Raw genomic sequence first — 18658 nt, forward strand, 5'->3', positions numbered from 1 at the left:
TGCAGGAGGTTAAGTGCTCTACACTTTGATTTCTTTGGAAATGGGTGTTATGATCTGGTCTCACAGGAGACCTAAGGGAAAACCATGCCAGCAAAGGAAGGGATACCTTGTGGCTGTGAACATGGGCTCATCTCCCTGCCCTTTTCCCCAACCCCCACAAAAATGAAGCTTCCCTCATGACACCCAGGCTTAGCTTCCTGTGGATCTAGAATCAACAGACAGTCCTCAGAATCACCATAGGGCAGCTCTGGGCTAGGAACCGGACTGAAAATTGAAGTGGGTGGGGAGGGAGGGAGGGAGGAAATAGGATCCTTCTGGGATTCTTGCCCAGCGCAGGGAACCGACACTGAACGGCCAGAGACACAAATGGCACTCAGGGGTCAGAAGACAGAGAACAGGCTGGGAGGGAGAAGGTCATAGGAAGATTTTATAGTAAACTCAGGGGGTTGACAGGGGTGTGGGAGGCATCTCCGCAAAGTAGGGGGTGTAAATGAGCCGTTGCCTGGACCACAGCCTCACAGAGGTGCCGGAACTGGGCACAGAACACCCGTAGGCGGGGGGCCCACCCCCTGGACGCTCACTGCAACCAGGCACGTTCATCTCTGTTTATTTTTTCAAAACAAAACTAAAAATCACCACTCAAAATATCTGAGAAGAGTGCTCAGCTCAGTCACAGTTAAAAGCTTTATACAATCGGCAGCCAGAGCGTCATGGACCAGTCATTAGTCAGAGACAAGCGCTTCTGGCACAACTCAGACCCGGCCTAGCAGGTTGAGACCACCCTCTCCAGCCCCAACAGCCCTGTCATGGTTCTGTGCACGCCGCCACCCAGGGGCGGCGGCTGGCCGGCCTGCGTCTGTGGGAGTAGACGACAGCCCCAGATTATAAGACACCTCGGTCCCCCACTGTGCTTCTGATGGGATCTGCCCCATGAGAGGTCCAAGAACATCCACAGAGAAGGCAGGCAGGTCGAGGCCCAGGGGCTAGTGTTGTCAGGCCCAAGACCATGACGCAGTTCTGGCTCCGCGTCTTCACCTGGAAGGGTGGATTCCCCTGCCTGGGGCCCTCCAGACTCAGAGGTGGAGAGACCTCTGGGTGCCGTCATCGCTCGTGCTTAACGTTGGCTTCACTTCGCTCCAAGGTGACCCCGTTGCCGTTCCGAGGGCCTTCCTTCTTGTTCCAATCCTTTTCAGCGTAGAACTCAGCGAGCACGGGACAGTGCTCAGAAGCCACTCCGCCCCAGGACCAGTTATCAGGAATCCAAGGGTTCGTGAGGCCTTCTCTCACTACAGCCCAGTGACCTGGAGGGGGAGGGAAGAGAGACCCCGGGATCAGGCCTGGGGTTGGCTGGGGCCACGGACCGGCGGGTGGAGACCTCTGCTGCAGCTGGGAGCCAGGATGCCCTGCCAATACCCCTCAGCTTGCCGGTGCAAACAACAGGTTTCAGCCAATGTGATCTGGACAAGCGAGGGCTTACTGTATAGGCACCGAAGTCCCCCGGAGGCTGGCCTCCCACTCACTGCCATACCCATCGGCCTATGGTTGACCTCCTCCTCACCATACACCTCTTCTAATCTGAGCAACAAGAATAAATTTCTGACGCAGGGTCAAATGTCTCTCAGAGACGTGATATCTCATCACGGTTTTGATTTGCATTTCCCTGACGATGAGTGATGTTTGAGTGTCTTCTCATGTACACAGTGACATTTCTTCCAAAGAAGTCCTACAAATTGCCTATTCAGTTCTTTCACTCCTCCCCGCACCTGAGTTTCTAGAATTTCGCAGCAAGGAGACCGATGAAATCATTTCTAACTTCCTTCTGGCCCTGTGTTCTCTTTTGATGAGAGCATGCCCTTCCGGCATCCTGGGCATCCTGAGGCAGCCTGGGGCCAGCCTTTGGCGAGCAGCGCCTTTCCACAAACCGTGTCTCACCGAGTTGGATGATCGCCAATCCTCCTGAGACCCATTCCTTTACCTGCAGACCGGCCCCCAACACAGTCCAACGGAAACCAGCACCCAGAGAGAGGTGCAAGAAGCTGGTGACGCAGCCTGGACTGGAAATTTTGCTGAGGAGCTCAGTGCTGGCTGCCCACGAGGTACTCCCAGGCCAACTCCAGAACGGGCGCTTTCACAGATTTTAAATGTCTCACTGAAGTAGAATATGGATAATGTGCTGGGACTTAGCAAAGCGGCCAGGCAGGATGGAGAACCACAGTTCCTGCTGTTCATCAAAAGACACTGCCTGTCACTGCCCTGTTTCTGACTAATATTTGCTGGCCCACAGTCAGCTCAGCAGGCTACTAGTTTGGGGGTTCCTGGGGCTGCTTTGCTGCGCTGAGATTACCCACCACACCCCAGTCTTCATGAGGTCCAGGTAAAGCATGTCTCACATCCTACCACAATGCTCTGAGACGTCTCCGCTTGTCCTCAACGGCAGCTCGTTGGGGCACCGACAGCACTTTGGGAAACCACAGGCCACAATAAAGCGCCTGAATATGAGGAGGCTTGAGGAATGTTTGCTAAATGACCAAGTGTCCTTAAAATTAGAGTAAGGTATGGACTCCTCTCAGAACTGGTACTCTGCTGGCCTCTACCCAGGTTTGCCCCTGCTGAAGATCAGTGAATGCCTTTTCACCATTTTTCATGGCCCCCCTTCACTCCTCAGAGTGGCTGTTTGAATGATGGTTACAGAGGAGCCTAAACTATATATAATCCTGTAAATCACCCACAGAGAACATAGGAGAACTCCTGACCAGAGTCATCAAACCAAAGGATCTGGGACGATCAGTTTGGACAAGTCTCTCTTATATTTCTGAGCAGGAGAAAGACTGAGGGACTTCTGCTTTACCTGTGAAGACCTTCTTTAAGCTTTTACTGATCCAGATGTTGTCTAGAGACTTCGAGCCTTGGGGATTCTTGGTGCTGATGTTGGTGAAGGTGTGGGCAGGGACTAGGTGGTAGAATTTTTCTTTCCTCAAGATATCACAGTCACTGCTCTCAGGACCCTGGCCGAAGTCCCCTAAAACAATCATGTCTTTTTCTCCTGCAGGTGGAAAGAAGGAGAAGCAGGCATTTAAGAGGTGCTGGGAGGTCGAAACAAAACTGATCACAGCCCACAAAGTGGGATCTCGATTCTCTGATTGGACTCTGCGGGGTCAGAAGTGCATCTATCTGGTTCTCATTCTTCCATTTTTTCTAAATACCTTGTGCAACCAACAAACCAAAAAACACCAAAAACCAAAAACTGAAAACAACAACAACAACAACAACAAAAACTCCCAACATGCTCACAAGACTTTAGAGCAGATTAGTAACACATCTGGAAAAGGGGAGCTGGAGGATGCAGAGATCACCCCTGTTCCAGCTCATGTGATCCAGATTTCATGGCAGAAAAAGCCTGAGGGTCTTGACTGGGTATTTCATAAGAGCTTGACAAACGCTCCTTGGGCACGGTGGGGAACACCGTGCAAAGACAGAAGATGGTGGCCATCTACATGTCAAGGAGAGAGGCCTCAGGAGAAACCACCCCTGCCCACACCTTGTTCTCAGACTTCCAGCCTCCGGGACTGTGAGGAAATACATTTCTATTGTCTAAGCCCCCCAGACTGCTATATTTTGTTATGGTGGCCCTAACCGACGAATACAGGGCCAGAGTGGAAATGTTTTCTCTTTAGAGTATTTTCAACATTTCTACCATTGTTTGATGTACACTAGAGTAAGTGGAATCATCACAAAGTACTTCCTAGATGGAGCAGACATTCCGAGAAGACACTGGACCCCAGCTAGGCTCTTGGATTCCCATTATCTTTGCCTAACCATCCCTTCCTGTCTTCAGGTTCCCTCAGGGAAGACACATTATTGTGGGGAGCAGGGTTCCCGTCCTAACTAGCAAGGGAGGCTTTGAGGAAAGCAGTTCATGAATGAGAGCCAAAGGTATCTGAGACACTCAACAAATTTTTTTCTTGAACGCCAATATGTTGCAGCAATAATGGCTAGAAGCAAAGAAATCTGAAGTGAAATAACACAAGTCACCAGCAGAGGGCACTTGGGCACTGCAGTGGTCACCCCCTACCGAAGCAGGCCAAGGGGAAGTAAGACTCTCCCTCGGCCCCACTGTGTGACGGTACCTCCACGCCACATCTCAACAACCTTGGTGCCCAGAGCAGGGCAAGCTCTCGCTGTCTTGAGAAATCAGGGCCAACCTCAACAGGAAAGCAGACTTCAGAACGCCTACCCAACTGGTCAGACCTATCCAAGAGCCCTCACCTGGTGCAGGCCCCTCTCCATAGGTAAGGAGCTAGTCTCTGAGACGCTGAATGGCTCGCTCCAATGCATCAGACCAGCCCTCAAGTCCCCGGCTGTTCACAAAGCGCTAGAACAGCAGAGCCACAGGGACATGGGTGGTCCTCCTCACAAAATCCCCCATGCCTGGAACGGGCCTGCGGCCTAGCAGACGGTTGATAAACACGTATGCAATGAACTCGTGAATGAGGCGTGAGGAAAACCCCAGAATGCAGACGAACTCTTTGAAAGGAAAGAACGATGCTGTATTTACTAAATGATAAGAAAAACTGAAGGTTAAGAGAACGGAGGCAGAACATTCCATACAATGGGAAGTCTTCATTGGGAGGCACACCTGAAGACATCTGGGCCAAAAAAGGCAATTCTGAAGCCAGGCGAGATGCTGGTGTCAAAGGTCAAAAAACCCAGCTCTGTGTAACTTCAAGAATGAAAATAACAGCTCCTTTTCTGAAGGGGCACATCTGGGTCCCCCACGACTTCTCTGCTTTCCTTTAAATTGGTGGCACTGAGGACATCGACATGGTCCTTGCCTCTGAGAAGAGGAGGCCTGAACCCCCCAAAACACCATCTGCCTGGGATCCCCAGGGGTGGGCTCCTTGGTTCTCAGGAGTGAGGGGAGAATGCCTGGGGCCGATTTCCTCAGATAGTGACAGATATGCAGAATGCCAGGGGCAACAGCAGGAGCTGGTCCCCACTGAGGGATGGTCCAACCCAGACGCCAGGCATTACCACGCACTGTGTTTCAGTCTAGCGGAGTTCACAGAGTGAGCCCCAGGGCTCACAGAGTGAGGCCCTGAAAGAAGAACACGCCAACAGAGGCCTGGCATACATGCTCATGTCAACCCAGACACACATTCCAGACAAAGGCAGAAAGGCCCAGCGTTTGCTAATCAAATCGCTTCTGTTTGCTCTGATGCAAGGATGGGGAATAAAAAAGCTTCGTCTTTGTTTTAGCTCTGCCACCTCTGCAAATAATGGATTTGTCCCTGCACCTGGGGCAGGCTGGAGGGCTTCCAGAACCCCTGGGTCTGCTGTGTCACCTGTTCACTGGTTATCAGTTAGAAACACAAGGGCGCAGGGAACAGGAGTCACCGTCCATATCTGGACAAGCCAAGGTGAGCCAGGCTGTAGGTCAACAGTCCCCTTGGCAATTTGGAACAATGACCTGCTTACTCCTAAGTGTCAGAAAGAAGCAGTGAGACGTTACCAGAGAAATTATGAACCGGAATTTCTGCTTTCTACTCCTACATACAGGCAAAGAAGGGCTTGAGGTGGAGAAGGATAGAAACGTCTACAGATTTTAAAAGCCATCAGGTCATCCTTTTTAATAGGTTAGAAACCAGCTGTGTGTAAACAATTTCCCATAGGGTTGCTTCTTGGATGGGGTATCTTGGCTTAAGCTTTTTTCTTTTTTTAGCCCCCCAAACTCCTAAATAGAATGTTGGCCACAGCATATCCTGGTTCAAATGTAAGTTTTCCATCAATGCTCAGAGCAGCATTCCTCACAACAGCCAAAAGATTGAAGCTGCCCAGGGATCCATCCATCAGCCAGCGAGTGGATAAACGAAATTCGGTAGACAGACAACAGAATAAATAGTATCCGGCCTGAAAAAGGAAGGACACTCTGACACGGACTACACCATGGACGAACCATAAAGACCTAATGTAAGCGAAGCCAGCCAGAAAAGGACAAACATTGCCCAATTCCAACTTAGCAGAGGTACCTGGTGTAGCCGAATTCAGAGCCAGGAAGGAGAAGGGCGGTCGCCAGGGACTGAGGATGGGGGCAGCGGGGAGTTGGTGCTGAATGGACACAGAGTTTCAGTTTGGAAAGAAGAAAATGTTCTGCAGACGGATGGAGGGCGTGGTTGTAAGACCATGTAAATGAATTTAACACCACGGAACCGTACACTTAAAAATGGTGAAGAAGGTCACTGTCATGTCAGATATACTTTACTATAACCAAGACACCTTTTTAAGATGCAAATTTATAATAGGACCTAATTATTTTTTTTTAAAGATTTTATTTATTTATTTGACAGAGAGAAATCACAAGTAGATGGAGAGGCAGGCAGAGAGAGAGGAAAGCAGGCTCCCTGCTGAGCAGAGAGCCTGATGTGGGACTCGATCCCAGGACCCTGAGATCATGACCTGAGCCGAAGGCAGCGGCTTAACCCACTGAGCCACCCAGGCGCCCCGACCTAATTATTTTTATAGCCGGATGCTCATGAATCACCCATGTGAGGGGCTGATCTAGCATGCAATAGGCTTAGAAAACTAGAGAATATCGGCGAGCATGGAAGAGAATTCCAGAACTCCAGCCAGAAACCCTAACCTAGAGAAGGGCAGGGCTCTGAAGAACCCCACCAAGCTAACAACAGCCCAGTCTTCGCAGCAGTGACAACGCTTCCTTCCCGGTAAACCCTGCACACAAGAACTTTCTGTAAGGCTGGGCCAGAGCCTGGACCCAGAGAACCGACTTCCTCCTGCAGCTCTGCTCTTCTCAGTGTTCTGGTATTTTCTGAGTCAGTTCCTGCCTGCTGAGCCCCTACTATGTGCCTGGTTCATCCATAGACAGTCACCGTGCCCACCAGGCATCCCTGGGAGGGGGGCACCGGCCATCCCCCGACCAGACAGGCTTCAAGTGGTGTGGGGGTCTCATCCAGGTCCTACCACTACGAAGGAGCAAAGACGAACAAGCAGATTTCCTGAGAGCACCAGGGCTCCTTCAGGGTCACCTGCACCCCACGAGGAAGAAAAAGCCTACAGGCGCTCATCAGTACTTCCCCGGTCCCCTGTCACCCATGGTCTCTCTCTCACAAGACGAGCACGTGTGGATCTGCAGGTGGCACCCCCACAGGGGCAGCTGAACCAGGAGGATGGGTCACGAGGGAAGGTATCCTCCCTTCCTCCCCCCACAATCTTTCCATCAAAGGGAGGTTAGAAGGGCCCCAAAGCTGATACCACAGTACATGTGTGGTAGACCCGCCGAGACAGAGGTCACCCTGCCCAGGGATGGTAGTCTTCTGTGCCCTCAAGATACACCACGGCCAATAGCTGGGTCAGCCTAAGGGGTGGGAGCGATGCTTGGAAGAGGCCACTCGGTGCCTGCCCTTCAGAAGTGGGAGCCGTGGGCCCAGTCACAGAGAAAGAGTGTTTCCTACCTTTCAGGGTTTCCTGCAAGGTCTGCACAAAGCTGGCCAAGCGGTGACTGTCACTGTGATTCCTGCTTGGATTCTCACTCCCCGGCAGGATCAAGGCTGACAGGTGAAGGTTCACAAGGGTCAAGTCGTTGCTTCCCACCTGAGGCGAGGGGAGACAAAGCAGCAGGCACAGGCTTAGACATCCCTGCTTCCCATGTTCGTGGCTCCCCACTTACCAACAGCTTCTCGCACCATGCTGACAACAGTGAACGCAGCCCAGGCTGGCTTACACCCCAAGGGTTAAGGTGGTTCAGGGCTGGATTTTTTTTCTGAGGCACCCGGAGGACCGAAACCTATCTTGTTCTGTCAGTCCACCCCCCACCCCCACCATATCACATCCCCTACTCCAGCTGAGGGTCTGGAAAACCAGGCACATCTGGAAATATCAGGTTTGGGGTTTTGTTTTTTTCCTTCTAAGCAACAACGGAGAAGGAGGCGGCAGCAGTTCTAGCAGCTGGTTGTTAACCAAGACTGGGTTCTTACCCTCTAGGACAGGCTGAGGTCCCTCTGCCAGGACCCTCTTCTGGGACCCACTTCCTTCCCCAGCCAGCCCATCCACCCCTCTGCCTTCTTTTCCCTCCAGAGACTGCTCTGCCCTGATGCTCACTTTCACCGGATTTCAGATGTGTCAAATGGGGAAGGCGGCCGAGCCTCGGCAGCACAGGCTATGCCCAGTCTGCACCCCCGGGGTGCGTGCCGCAGCGGGCAGGTGCAGGGACACGCCCTCAGAGCCGGTCTCCTGAGTTCGCGGCGCTGCTCAGCTGCTCAGGCTTTGGCAATCCCGCCCTCCCGTTTGTCGTGGCAACAAACACGAAACACTGCCGGGGAGGAAGGGGGTGTAGGGGGAGCCCCCGGGAAGTGGAGCCTGCCAGTTTCATCTTACACATGTGACCCTGGTTTGCCCACCGCCCCCCCTCCCCCAGCCTGGACCGCTGTCAGCAGCGGTGGCTCTGACCACAGAGGAACCACCACGAGGCCACAGGCTGGGAAATCCAGCCTGGCGGGGGGCTGAAGGCCTGTCTACGCACTTTGGAGGATCTGCGCCAGCAAATGAGGACACGGTAGCATTTTCTCGTTGGCCACTAGAAGCAGCCAGCCTGTGAGAGACACTGGTTGGTCCGGCTGCGGCCTCGTCAGGTCAGAGCAAGCATCACCACTTTACGTAAATGAGAAACCCAGTGTGGTGTGAGGGGGACCTAAAGATGGTAAGTGGCTGATTTTCCACCTCAGTCTCCTAAGCACAACCTGCAGACGCCCCAGGTATGTGGGCACACACAGAACCCCAACAGCCTTGCAGCCAGGAGCAAGAGTAGGGCTAGACCCCCACCAGAGCCAACGCGGTGCCCCAAACATGGGCCTCCCCAGCCAGGGGCTGCCAGACACCACGCTGTGGCTGGAGGGAACGCGCAGGCCCCAGAGCCCCTCTGGAGCACACAGAGGGAGGGGGAGCTCAAACACCCAGCAGTGGCTTGCTAGGCTCTGTGCTGGGGGCCCACTCCCGCCCTGCCCTGTGATTTCACAGGGAAGTGCCATGGGGCTCAGGTCAGCTGAGTGCCGACCTGCCGGCCTCTTCTCCCTCCTGAGTGTTCGCTGTTCAGGTACACCCCCCAGGGATGGGGGCGGGGGGGTATCAGAGAGAGCCCTCAGATCAGTCTCCCTGCTGCTCCCCCTGTTCTCCCTGACCCCACAGCCCAGAAGCTCCTTTAGAATCCGCTCTGAACCCAGTGACCCCTTGAAGGTGAGCCCCTTCCCCATAGTCAGGAGAAGGGGTCCCCAGACAAGGGCTGCTGTCCTCTAATCCAGTGATTTCTAAATGTCAGAGGGATGAAGAAGCCCTGAAGTTGTCTTTGAAAAATGGGCCATCCCGGGCCCTAACCCAGAAATTCCGTGTGTTTGGGGTGGGGTCCAGGAACCCCTGAATTTTTTTAAGGATTTTATTTATTTGACAGAGGGATGGACAGAGAGCACAAGTAGGCAGAGCAGCAGACAGAGGGAGATGGAGAGGGAAAGGCAGGTTCTCTACTAAGCAGGGAGCCTGATGTGGGGCTCAATCCCAGGACCCTGGGATTATGACCTGAGCCCAAAGGCAGCTGCTTAACTGACTGAGCCCCCCCAGGTGCCCCAGGAATCCCTGATTTTAAGAAAATCTCCCCAGGTGATTCTGATGTGTATTAGGTTTGGGAGCCAGCCGCCTGTTCTCCTTCCTGTCCAGATGCCAGAGTTGTCAGAGTCCCCCAGAATCCTCTTCATTCCTGCCCTGGACAGGTTCATCAGCCAAGGAAACCCCAAGAGTATGTGCTGACCTGACCGTGGGACAGAGTAGATGAGGCTGCTCTGGATCACAGTTTAGAATGGGACCACCCCCCCCCCCACCCCATTTTAGAAGTAGACCTTCACAGCAACACAAATGGTACCTTGAACCGTGCAAGGTACGGGCTGGGCCCCAGCGGCTTCCCATGCCCATTACCAGGCGAATTTTCCTGCGAGCTGGCGTCTCTCAGCTCCACACCGGCCGTGGTATCCCACAGGAATCCAGAGAACCCAGCCCCCTGCAGGAGAAGAGAAGGCATCACTTAGTTTGGAGACCAGTCTCCTTCCTGGAAGGGCTCAGCCCCAACCTGGGGAGAGAGGCGGAGAAGCAGGGAGGAGGCAGGGGGACTCTGCACTGGGTCCTGAGATCATTTGTGCAGGGACTGCTTCTGAAACACACGCATACGCCAAAAGCCACAGCATGTTCCTTCCTGCCTGCTGCCCCAGATTTCCCATGCTGCCAATTTGTTTTAGGTGTAGCTGGGGCAGGAGAGGAGGGCGGGGGCTCTTATCTTTTGGGGAGTGAAAGGAGGGGAAGCCCTGATTAAGCAGAGAGTCATCTTCCTAATCATCACAGCCCATGAGATGGACACTCATACCCCTCTCCACCAGGCAGGGACTCAGCTGCTCAGAGAGGTTAAGTAACTACCCTAAAATCCCACAGCTGGTAAACAGCAATGTTGAGAATGAAGCAGAAGACTCCGAAGGCCGGGCTTTGCTTACTGATGAGCTGCAGCTTCCCATCACCAGTACCCGGCACCTCCTGGATCCTCTATAAATACCTGCTGGGCAGATGGAGGTCAGCGCTAGCAGTCCCCACGATTCAGAATCTGTCAAGGGCAGCAGGGGCCTGCAGCCCCGGGATGGAGGCCTGTGAGGGTCAGCGAGGGGGTGGCAGGAATGTCCTGGGTCCTGGTGCTAACCACCACCCTCTCTGGCTACAGATGGGCCATTGTCAGTCTGTCGGCTTCTCGCCGCTATCCCTTCTGGAAAGAGGGAAAAGCTTCCTCTCCCCACTCCACCCCAGCAGCTGGAGGAGATTGGAGATGGGCTGTAGGATCTGTGGCATCACTGGAGAGGCCAGCAACACTTACTGCTGAAGGAGAGGCAGCGACCCTGAACAGCTTAAGTGGCCTCTGCTGAGTCCCCGGCACTGCACGGTCCCAGCGCCATGCTTTGCTGGGCTTGCACCTCCACTAGCCCAACTCGAGGTGAGGAGGGAAAGAATCAATAGGCAACCGTGTTCTGTAAACTGTGCAGGTTGAGATTTAGAACCGCAGGCCTGCCTGCCCCCTGGAGAGAGCCCTAGTTTAAGAACTGGATGACCCGAATCTCAGGGCCACCTGTGTCACTCCGCCGTGGGGGCACGGAGCCCTCTGTTTTTCTCAATGTGTCTCCTCGGGTATATAGTGACAGAAGTGGGATTTTCCCCTTCTGCTGTGGAGGGTCGTCTTCCCATCTACTGATCCCCAAACAAGGTAGGACGCAGGTGCTCAGCCCCACTTCAGACCCTCCTGTGGCTCCCCGTGTGCCCTAGCCCCTGCCCGAAAAACCCGCCAGCCAGGCACCTGCCTGTTCGGTCCGCCCTTCACACTTGCTCACCTGTGTGAGCACGGGGCGTTTCTGGGAGACTCTCCCGATCCCCTGGACCCAGGCAGCCCCTGGCTCGGGAAGAACTGGCCCAGCCCCTTCCGGGGCAGCCGGCGATCCCGTTAGAACCAGAGCGACAGCTGGGTGCGGGCCTGACCCCACCATGTGGCCACCGGAAGACCTTGGGGCAAATCGTTCGGTCTTACAGAGCTCCGTTTTCTCATCTATGGAGACGCCCCTCTGGCTATAGGGCGAGGACTGGAGACCCGAACAGAGGCGCCTGATGCCATTTTAGGCATTCGGGAAACGGGGTTTGCTGCGGCCACTTGCCCATGGTTGTCCAGGTAGAAGTGGAACGTGTGCGACTTGCAGATACAATTTGTTCAACAGCATTTAAAAACATTTTTGCTTATCTGTCCATATTTAAAAGTCAGGAAATTTCACATTAAAATCTAGATATTTGCATCTTTTGAGAGACTGGGAGATTTGTCCCCAAGAGGCCCTCCAGCTTCCATGGCAGCAAGGCCCCGATGAGCCAGCCGCTCCCCGAGACAGGTGCATGGACTTGTAGCTGGCACAGCCCGGCCAGCCTGCTGCCTCCTGTGGGCCCCGCCAGGCCTGGCCTGTGTTCAGTTAATGGGGCATTGCAGTAAATCCTACAGCCACCCAGTGACTGGCGGAAGGAAGGAAAAACTGCTCCCATTTTAGAGATTAAGGAATTGAGGCTGAGAAGTTGCAGTGGCTTGAACACGGGTCTCCCTCCAATAGCACACCACCCTCCAACAGCCTTGCCTGATCTGGAGCAGGGTTTCCCACCTTGTGCCTCCAGTCGGCTGGGAGCTCCTGAGAGGGGCCCCATCAGCTCAGCATGGATTCTCCCCCTGGACTTGCAAGGACTACAAACGGGCAGGCCTGGGTCCCTGGGGCTGTGCTTCTCACTGATGTGTATCTGGCATGTGGCACAGTGCCTGGCACGTGGGAACATTTCTAACAATTTCTCAGTGGATAAATAGAGGGACTAGGAGAGCCTTGTGACCCTACATACATATAACATGCTATTTTTTTTCTTAAAAAAAGGCAAGGTGGAATTATTTCTATATGGACTGAGAAGCGACAGCCATGGGCAACAGAGGTAAAGACGAGATACCTCCCAGTTTGGCTTAGTTTCCAGCCTATGGGGAAACAGACACTGGCTGCCAGCTATAGTAACCATTTATAGTCCTAAACATAAAACCCAGAGAAATCAGATTTAGATCACATTTTTAAATAGTAGCTTTAAAAAGAGAGCTTATTGTCCACAAATGAGAGCTTAATGTCCATAACATACTTTTAATCCAGTATGTATGTGTAATTTAAAAGCCCCATGTCTCAGGGTCACTCACATAAATACAATTCCTGTGTGTTTATAAACATGCGAGGTATACTAGAGAGAAAAAAAAAATACAACATGCGCATTTATAGAAAAACTATGTACTGACAGTTTCTGACTCATGATGAACTATTGGAAGTCTATTTTAAGATCAAAACCCCACTAATATCAGACATTCCAAATGAGTGAAAACCGGCTGTGAATCTACCTGTATGAGTGACAGGTCCCCCTTCCATAATTTACCCACAGCCACAGGGGAAATGCCAGCAAAAGAACATTCAAAATGAGAATCTGCTCAAAATGTCCACAGAACATTTCCACGCGCGCAATTTCTACCACTGAAAGCAAATGCTTTGTGTATGAATTGAGCAAATCTGAAGTTTTCACTCAATGAACAATGGGCTCTCCACAAACTTGGCAGAGGATGGAACTGTGGAGACGGGATTAAGAGGACAAAGGACAGAAATACCCCATTTGCAGCGTTGGCTCCAGACAGGATTTCTCCTCTCCTCCCAACACCCTAAACTCCCATTTCCGTCTGGGCAGCGGTCCATTCCTGATCTAAACATGAAACAGGAACCAGGGCATTTTGAAATGAATGGCAAAGAGCTAAGAAATGTGCAGAAACACAGAATTGCTTCGAGGATGCTGGCAAAGGAAATTTGCAAATTCCTGTGATTAGGGAAAAAAAGAGGTTTCAGTAAGATGCAGACAAAATCCAGGTTTTGCAGAGGGAGGGTACCTTCTGGAGCTGAGTGGAGGGCATCTCAGCAACAATGGCCTTCCAGCATCCCCGGGGCCCCTTCCACTTGCGGATGTTGGGCAGGATAGGCTGGTTTAACTCCGCACAGAACTGCAAAGACAGAGCAACAAGTCAGTGTGTGTTCCTGCTCAAAGCTCCTAATAGCTGGTGGCAACAGGAGGGGCCAGGAAGTGCCTGACCCAGACTCATCGGCCTTATTTAAAGATTTTCGGACTTTCTCTGTGTTCTTAGGGATTGTGAAGACCCAGAGGACTCAAAAGCCTCACAAATTAAAAAAGCAAACTATAAATTATACAATTATCACCTGGCGGGCTCTTAGTTCATAGAAATCAATTCTTTCTGTAGCATTCTCGCACAACTTGCACAAAACTAGCGGTCAGAATCCTTTTTAACCTTGTAAAACCAGTGGCTTCAAGGTCTTCAAGGGGGAGAGGGGGATGTGAGAGGGGGTCCAGGTGGGTATCAAATGGGGAGGGAGGAAGGAAGAGGAATTCAGTGTCTTTTTTCACCGGAGGCCTGCTTAAAGGTGGAAAAACGGACCCTCAGCTTCACCCCAAACTACCATACTGTTCACTTTGACGCTCCTCGGAGAAGGAAGCCTACTACCATGGCTACTGCACCGCACATGTGTTCGCAGGGTCTGCTTCTTTTTGCTTATGCGTGTTCCACCAAAATGGCGGACCTGTGAAGCCACTGGGTCACCAAGGCCGAGGAAAAGTGCCCAGGCCAAGTCAATGGGGAGTCAAGAAACAATGAGGAGTTAAGAAGCTATTTCAAAACATGGGGATCCGTTCCTCCAACTCTCTCCTCAAATGCAGCCCACACTCGGGAGGATTGTTCTTTTGAGGGGTCCCCACAATGTGTCAGTTTTTGAGGTGCTCCAACATCTGGCTCTGCTCCTTCCTGGTGACCCCGTCTGTCTGTCTGTTTGCTTCTTGCACTCAGAGCAATGCCAGCCCCCTCTTTCTCTCTCTGCCCAGCCCTCACCACTCTCTCCTCTAGGAGCTGCCCTTAACTAGTCTTACTTAACTCCTCAGCTTTAGCTTAAACCTTCATCCCCCACATCTGGGTCTGCAGCTCGGCTTTCTCTCCTGAGACTTGAAGGGTAGTTTAACAGCCCCTTTCACGTTTCCACCTGAAGGTCTCCACGAACCACAAACCCAGCAGGTCACAAAGAGACGAGCCCATCCCCCCTCTCCTGGTCCCATTCCCATCTCAGGTCCTGTCATGTCCATCCCTGCAGCTACTCAGACTCTTCCCTCCCCTCCCGGATCCCCTCCCTCACTGGGCCTGGCCCACCTGTTCTACTGTCACACATGTCCTGAGCTCCCTCTCTCTGTTCTCTAGTCCCACGGCTGTGGCCCGTTTCAGAGCCCCATCTTCTCTCACCTGGGTCAGCAGCATAGCTGTGATGGGCTCCTGCCTCCCTCCATCTGTCCCTGGGGAAGCTGTGATGGCCATGCTCACATGCTACCCCTCTGGTTCTTCAAGTGTGGCCTGGAGCCCACAAGCTTCAGCCTTACCTGGGAACTTGTTAGAAATCCTCTGGCCCCATCCTAGACCTACAGGATCAGAACGGCGAGGGAGGCCCACCAACCTGTTTTTAACAAGCCCTCCAGGTGATTCTGATGCCCGCCAAGGTGGGAGAGCCACGGCGGCTGCCCTGCCCCGACTTCAGAGGCATCCGCCCCCCACCCCGCACGCAGCGCAGAGGCGAGGGCAAACAGCTGTCAGCCATCAGTCCTGCAGAAACAGTTCCACCACACGGCGCTGCGTTCCTGGCCCTTCCTGGGAGGGCCCTCACCTGGTTTATGCCTCAGGCGGGAAAAGGGGGCACCCCTCCCCGGGCAAGGGAGGATGTATGATAGGAGGTCTACTCTAGAGACACGCTGTTCTCGGGGTTCTGTGCCGACAGGTAGGCAATTAAGTGTCTGTCTTTTCCTGACCACAGGTAACATAAGAGCAGGGACTGTTCCCAAGCCCCCTTTATCAAGCTCACCTAGCACAGAGCATGGTGCCCAGGGCATGCTCTGGGCATCTGAGCATCTGCTGGTGAACCAGGGAACCCCAGGGAGGCCAGCACACCTCAAACCCGGGTATGACAAACACGTCTCCTTGCAGCTTATCTAAATAATTGCCTCAATTTGAATGTGATTCTGAGTTTGCCTGAGAGGTATTCTCTTTGGGGTTTGGTCATCGGGGCTGAGTGGCTGTGGCCAGCACTGTTCTTAATGGGGCCTTCATCGCAGATGGGTCCCCTTGGCCAGATGGTCTTGGCTGGAAGCCATCCTTGGATGGGAAATGAAGCCCTTTGGAAAATGCAGCCGGAATGTATTGACGATGACTTCAGGGATCCAGCAAGGAAATGCACTCCATAAAGGGTCTGATTTCCTGCTGGGAAATCATTTGCTTGCTGAGTGATCACCAGAGCCGAATCTGAGAATCATTAAAAAGGAGAGCAGCTCCTAATGCCGGACTGGTGCTTCGCCCCTCCCCATGGGGGGAGTCCTGCACATCTGGCTGCTCCCTGATCTCCCAGGAAGCAGCTGGGGGAAGGGGCTCCATTTTTCAAAAGCCCCATAAGATGATTAGCCAACCAGCCAGATTAGAGAGCCCCAGTCCTTGGGGGGTCCCATCACGCTGGAGAGAGCTACATGTAGGTGCTACACATCCCACGTTTCCTAACCCTCACAGGACCTTCCGACACCTGAAGACACGAGGAGCTCCAGTTGACACTGCAAACGCCAGCCACCGGCTCCATGTAAACATTTTGCGCTCCGGGCAACGCCCTTCTGATCAGAAAGGTTAGAATGTGAAGACGTAGCACGGTGCCCCGTGCTTCCCACTCTCCGAGATGATGGCCTTTGGGGCCTCGAGTCTGCTAATCAAAGTGGGATCCTCAGGTTCAGCTGGGAACTCATTAAACAGGCAAGTTCTCAGGCCCCGCCCCAACCGACTGAATTAGAAACTCTGGGCTGGGGCCAGGTGATCTGCATTTTAACAGACCCTGCAGGGGACTCTGACACAATTTAAAGCTACTGTTCTTGGAAAGACATTCTCCTTTCGTTTTCTACCTAAAAGCCTTTCTTTAGCAGTTATACTCCTAAGAGATTTAAGGAACCCTAATTCCTGAACCTTAAGGGCCACCTCTCCCTCGTACATCTGAAGCCTTGATCTTGATAACCTCTCTCAGCCCACACAGTCAGACGACCCCCCTCTCTGTCCCCTTCTTCAGTAGTTCTTATGTTATCAGACACACTTCATAGTTGAAGGAACTGGGAAAAAGTTGTTGACAGCTGGAAGCCTTCTCTGCCCATCTACATGATCAGTGCCAGGTGAGCCGGAGGACTGTCCTCTATTCCTAGGGCTAAAAAAACAGTGGCCAGTTTGTTAACTTTGTCGACGACACTCCTGGTTTGAGCAAAACTGAGGAGCGCCTTAGAGATTCTTGCTACTCAGAGGAGAAAAAGATTAAAAAAAAAAATTTCTTTCAACTTGGAGCGTGGTCCACGGATGGGCAGCATTGACCTCAGCTGGGAGTCTGTTAGAAATGCCAAGTCTCAGGCTCACTTCAGACCTCCTGCACTGAAATAGGCCTTTTCACGGGATCCTGGAGTGATTTACAAGTTCGGCAAATGTGAGAAGCCTGCTCAGAGCCTTCTTGTTTTGTATACCCCAGCCCTATTAGCCCCCACCACTGGCCCGCCTGAGGCCGACAGCCTACCCATGACTCCCAAGTGAAGGGCAGCACAGAAATGCTAAACCGAAATGTGAGTTTCTATTCGAGATTACACAGTGGGTCAGTGTGAGGGGACGGTCCAAACTGAGGTCTGCCTCCTGCTACCCTACCTCCCGGCTGGACAGGTGAAATAGTGGGGGTAGGACAGATGCCCAGTGGAGGCCGGTCACCTTACCGAAGCCTTACATCCTTTCTCCTAAAAATATCTCAGGAAAACAAAAGCATCCTCTGAGAGCCCTCTATCTGAACTCTGCCTGAAACTGTTTTATGTAGAACAGTTGGTTCTCAAATTTTCTGCTTTGCCCACAGAGCAGAAGGCAGAGATAATACTCTCCTAAGTAAAAGAGGCTCACCAGGCCAGAAAGGGTGGAAATGGGGAGATGTGTATGCTGGGGAAGAATTCTCCCAGGTAACTGACCTGCATAACCCAAAACAAGCCCTCTCAAATGTGTTTCTAAAATTCTGGGGTTCAGCCTATCCCCTGTCTCCATCAAAATCACACTGGTTCCTGTTTTTAAAACCACAGGTTTGCGAACCTCATTCTTTGCCGACTCAGAATCACTGAGGTTAGGGCTAGTCTGGGCAGTTCTCATGAGTTCCCCTGAGCAACTCTAAAGTTCGAGCCACCTGGATGGCTCAGTCCTTAAGCATCTGCCTTCGGCTCACGTCATGATCCCAGGGTCCTGGGATCGACCCTCACATCGGGCTCCCTGCTCAGCTCAGCAGGAAGCCTGCTTCTCCCTCTCCCAGTTCCCCTGCTTGTGTTCCCTCTCTGGCTGTCTCTGTCAAATAAATAAATAAAATCTTTAAAAAAAAGTTTCAGAAGCTCAGACAAGGCTCGACAATTGCTGATTTTGAACTCAGCCTTCATATTTTTCATACCTGTGGTCTAGAAAGACGGTTTTGACTCTTCAAAACAAGCATAGCATGTTGGCTGTCCCCGCACACTCAGAAAGCCTCTGACTGTGGCTCTTGTCAGATGATCCTGGGAGATAACATGAAGGGAGCCCACCCGCGGCAAGGTGCAGGAAGGCAAGCAGTAGATACCGGCCCAAAGAATGAATGAATCAAAGGGCTATCTCCCGAGCATCCCAGGGACCGCTTCTCTCTCCCAGGATAAGTCACAAGAATGACCATGGGCTGGACTTGTTTTCTAGCCGCAAACCAGATGGGGTGATATCACCATTCTGTAGCCCCCGCCCCATAACCAGCAGGTCCAGTCGGCAGTGCACTTGATCATCAACTCCACACCCACCCTATCCTTTGGCTCGGCAACAGGGGGCCTCAACGTCAGACAGATAACTCCAATCTACACGACGCCCGAGGCACTGGCATTTAGGCACGTCAAGTCCTAAAAGAAAAGAGTCCTTCAGCCCTGTTTT

At 52.5% G+C, this 18658-nt stretch overlaps 1 protein-coding gene across 2 annotated transcripts in view; it reads right to left on the bottom strand.

Annotated features, from left to right (window-relative positions):
* Positions 1-591: 591 nt before the first annotated feature.
* The window catches only part of EEPD1 (endonuclease/exonuclease/phosphatase family domain containing 1), a 108759-nt gene continuing 90692 nt past the window's right edge, over positions 592-18658 (bottom strand). For both annotated transcript variants that reach the window (XM_082693171.1, XM_082693172.1), the window contains 5 exons: positions 13517-13627; positions 9920-10054; positions 7467-7605; positions 2849-3043; positions 592-1301 (listed from right to left, as the gene is read on the bottom strand). In XM_082693171.1, coding sequence (XP_082549297.1) covers positions 1102-1301; positions 2849-3043; positions 7467-7605; positions 9920-10054; positions 13517-13627 — 780 coding nt within the window. In that variant the 3' untranslated portion in view covers positions 592-1101. The remainder of the gene's footprint in view (positions 1302-2848; positions 3044-7466; positions 7606-9919; positions 10055-13516; positions 13628-18658) is intronic.

Source organism: Mustela nivalis (assembly GCF_964662115.1).
Source record: "Mustela nivalis genome assembly, chromosome: 12".
NCBI classification, from domain to species: domain Eukaryota; kingdom Metazoa; phylum Chordata; class Mammalia; order Carnivora; family Mustelidae; genus Mustela; species Mustela nivalis.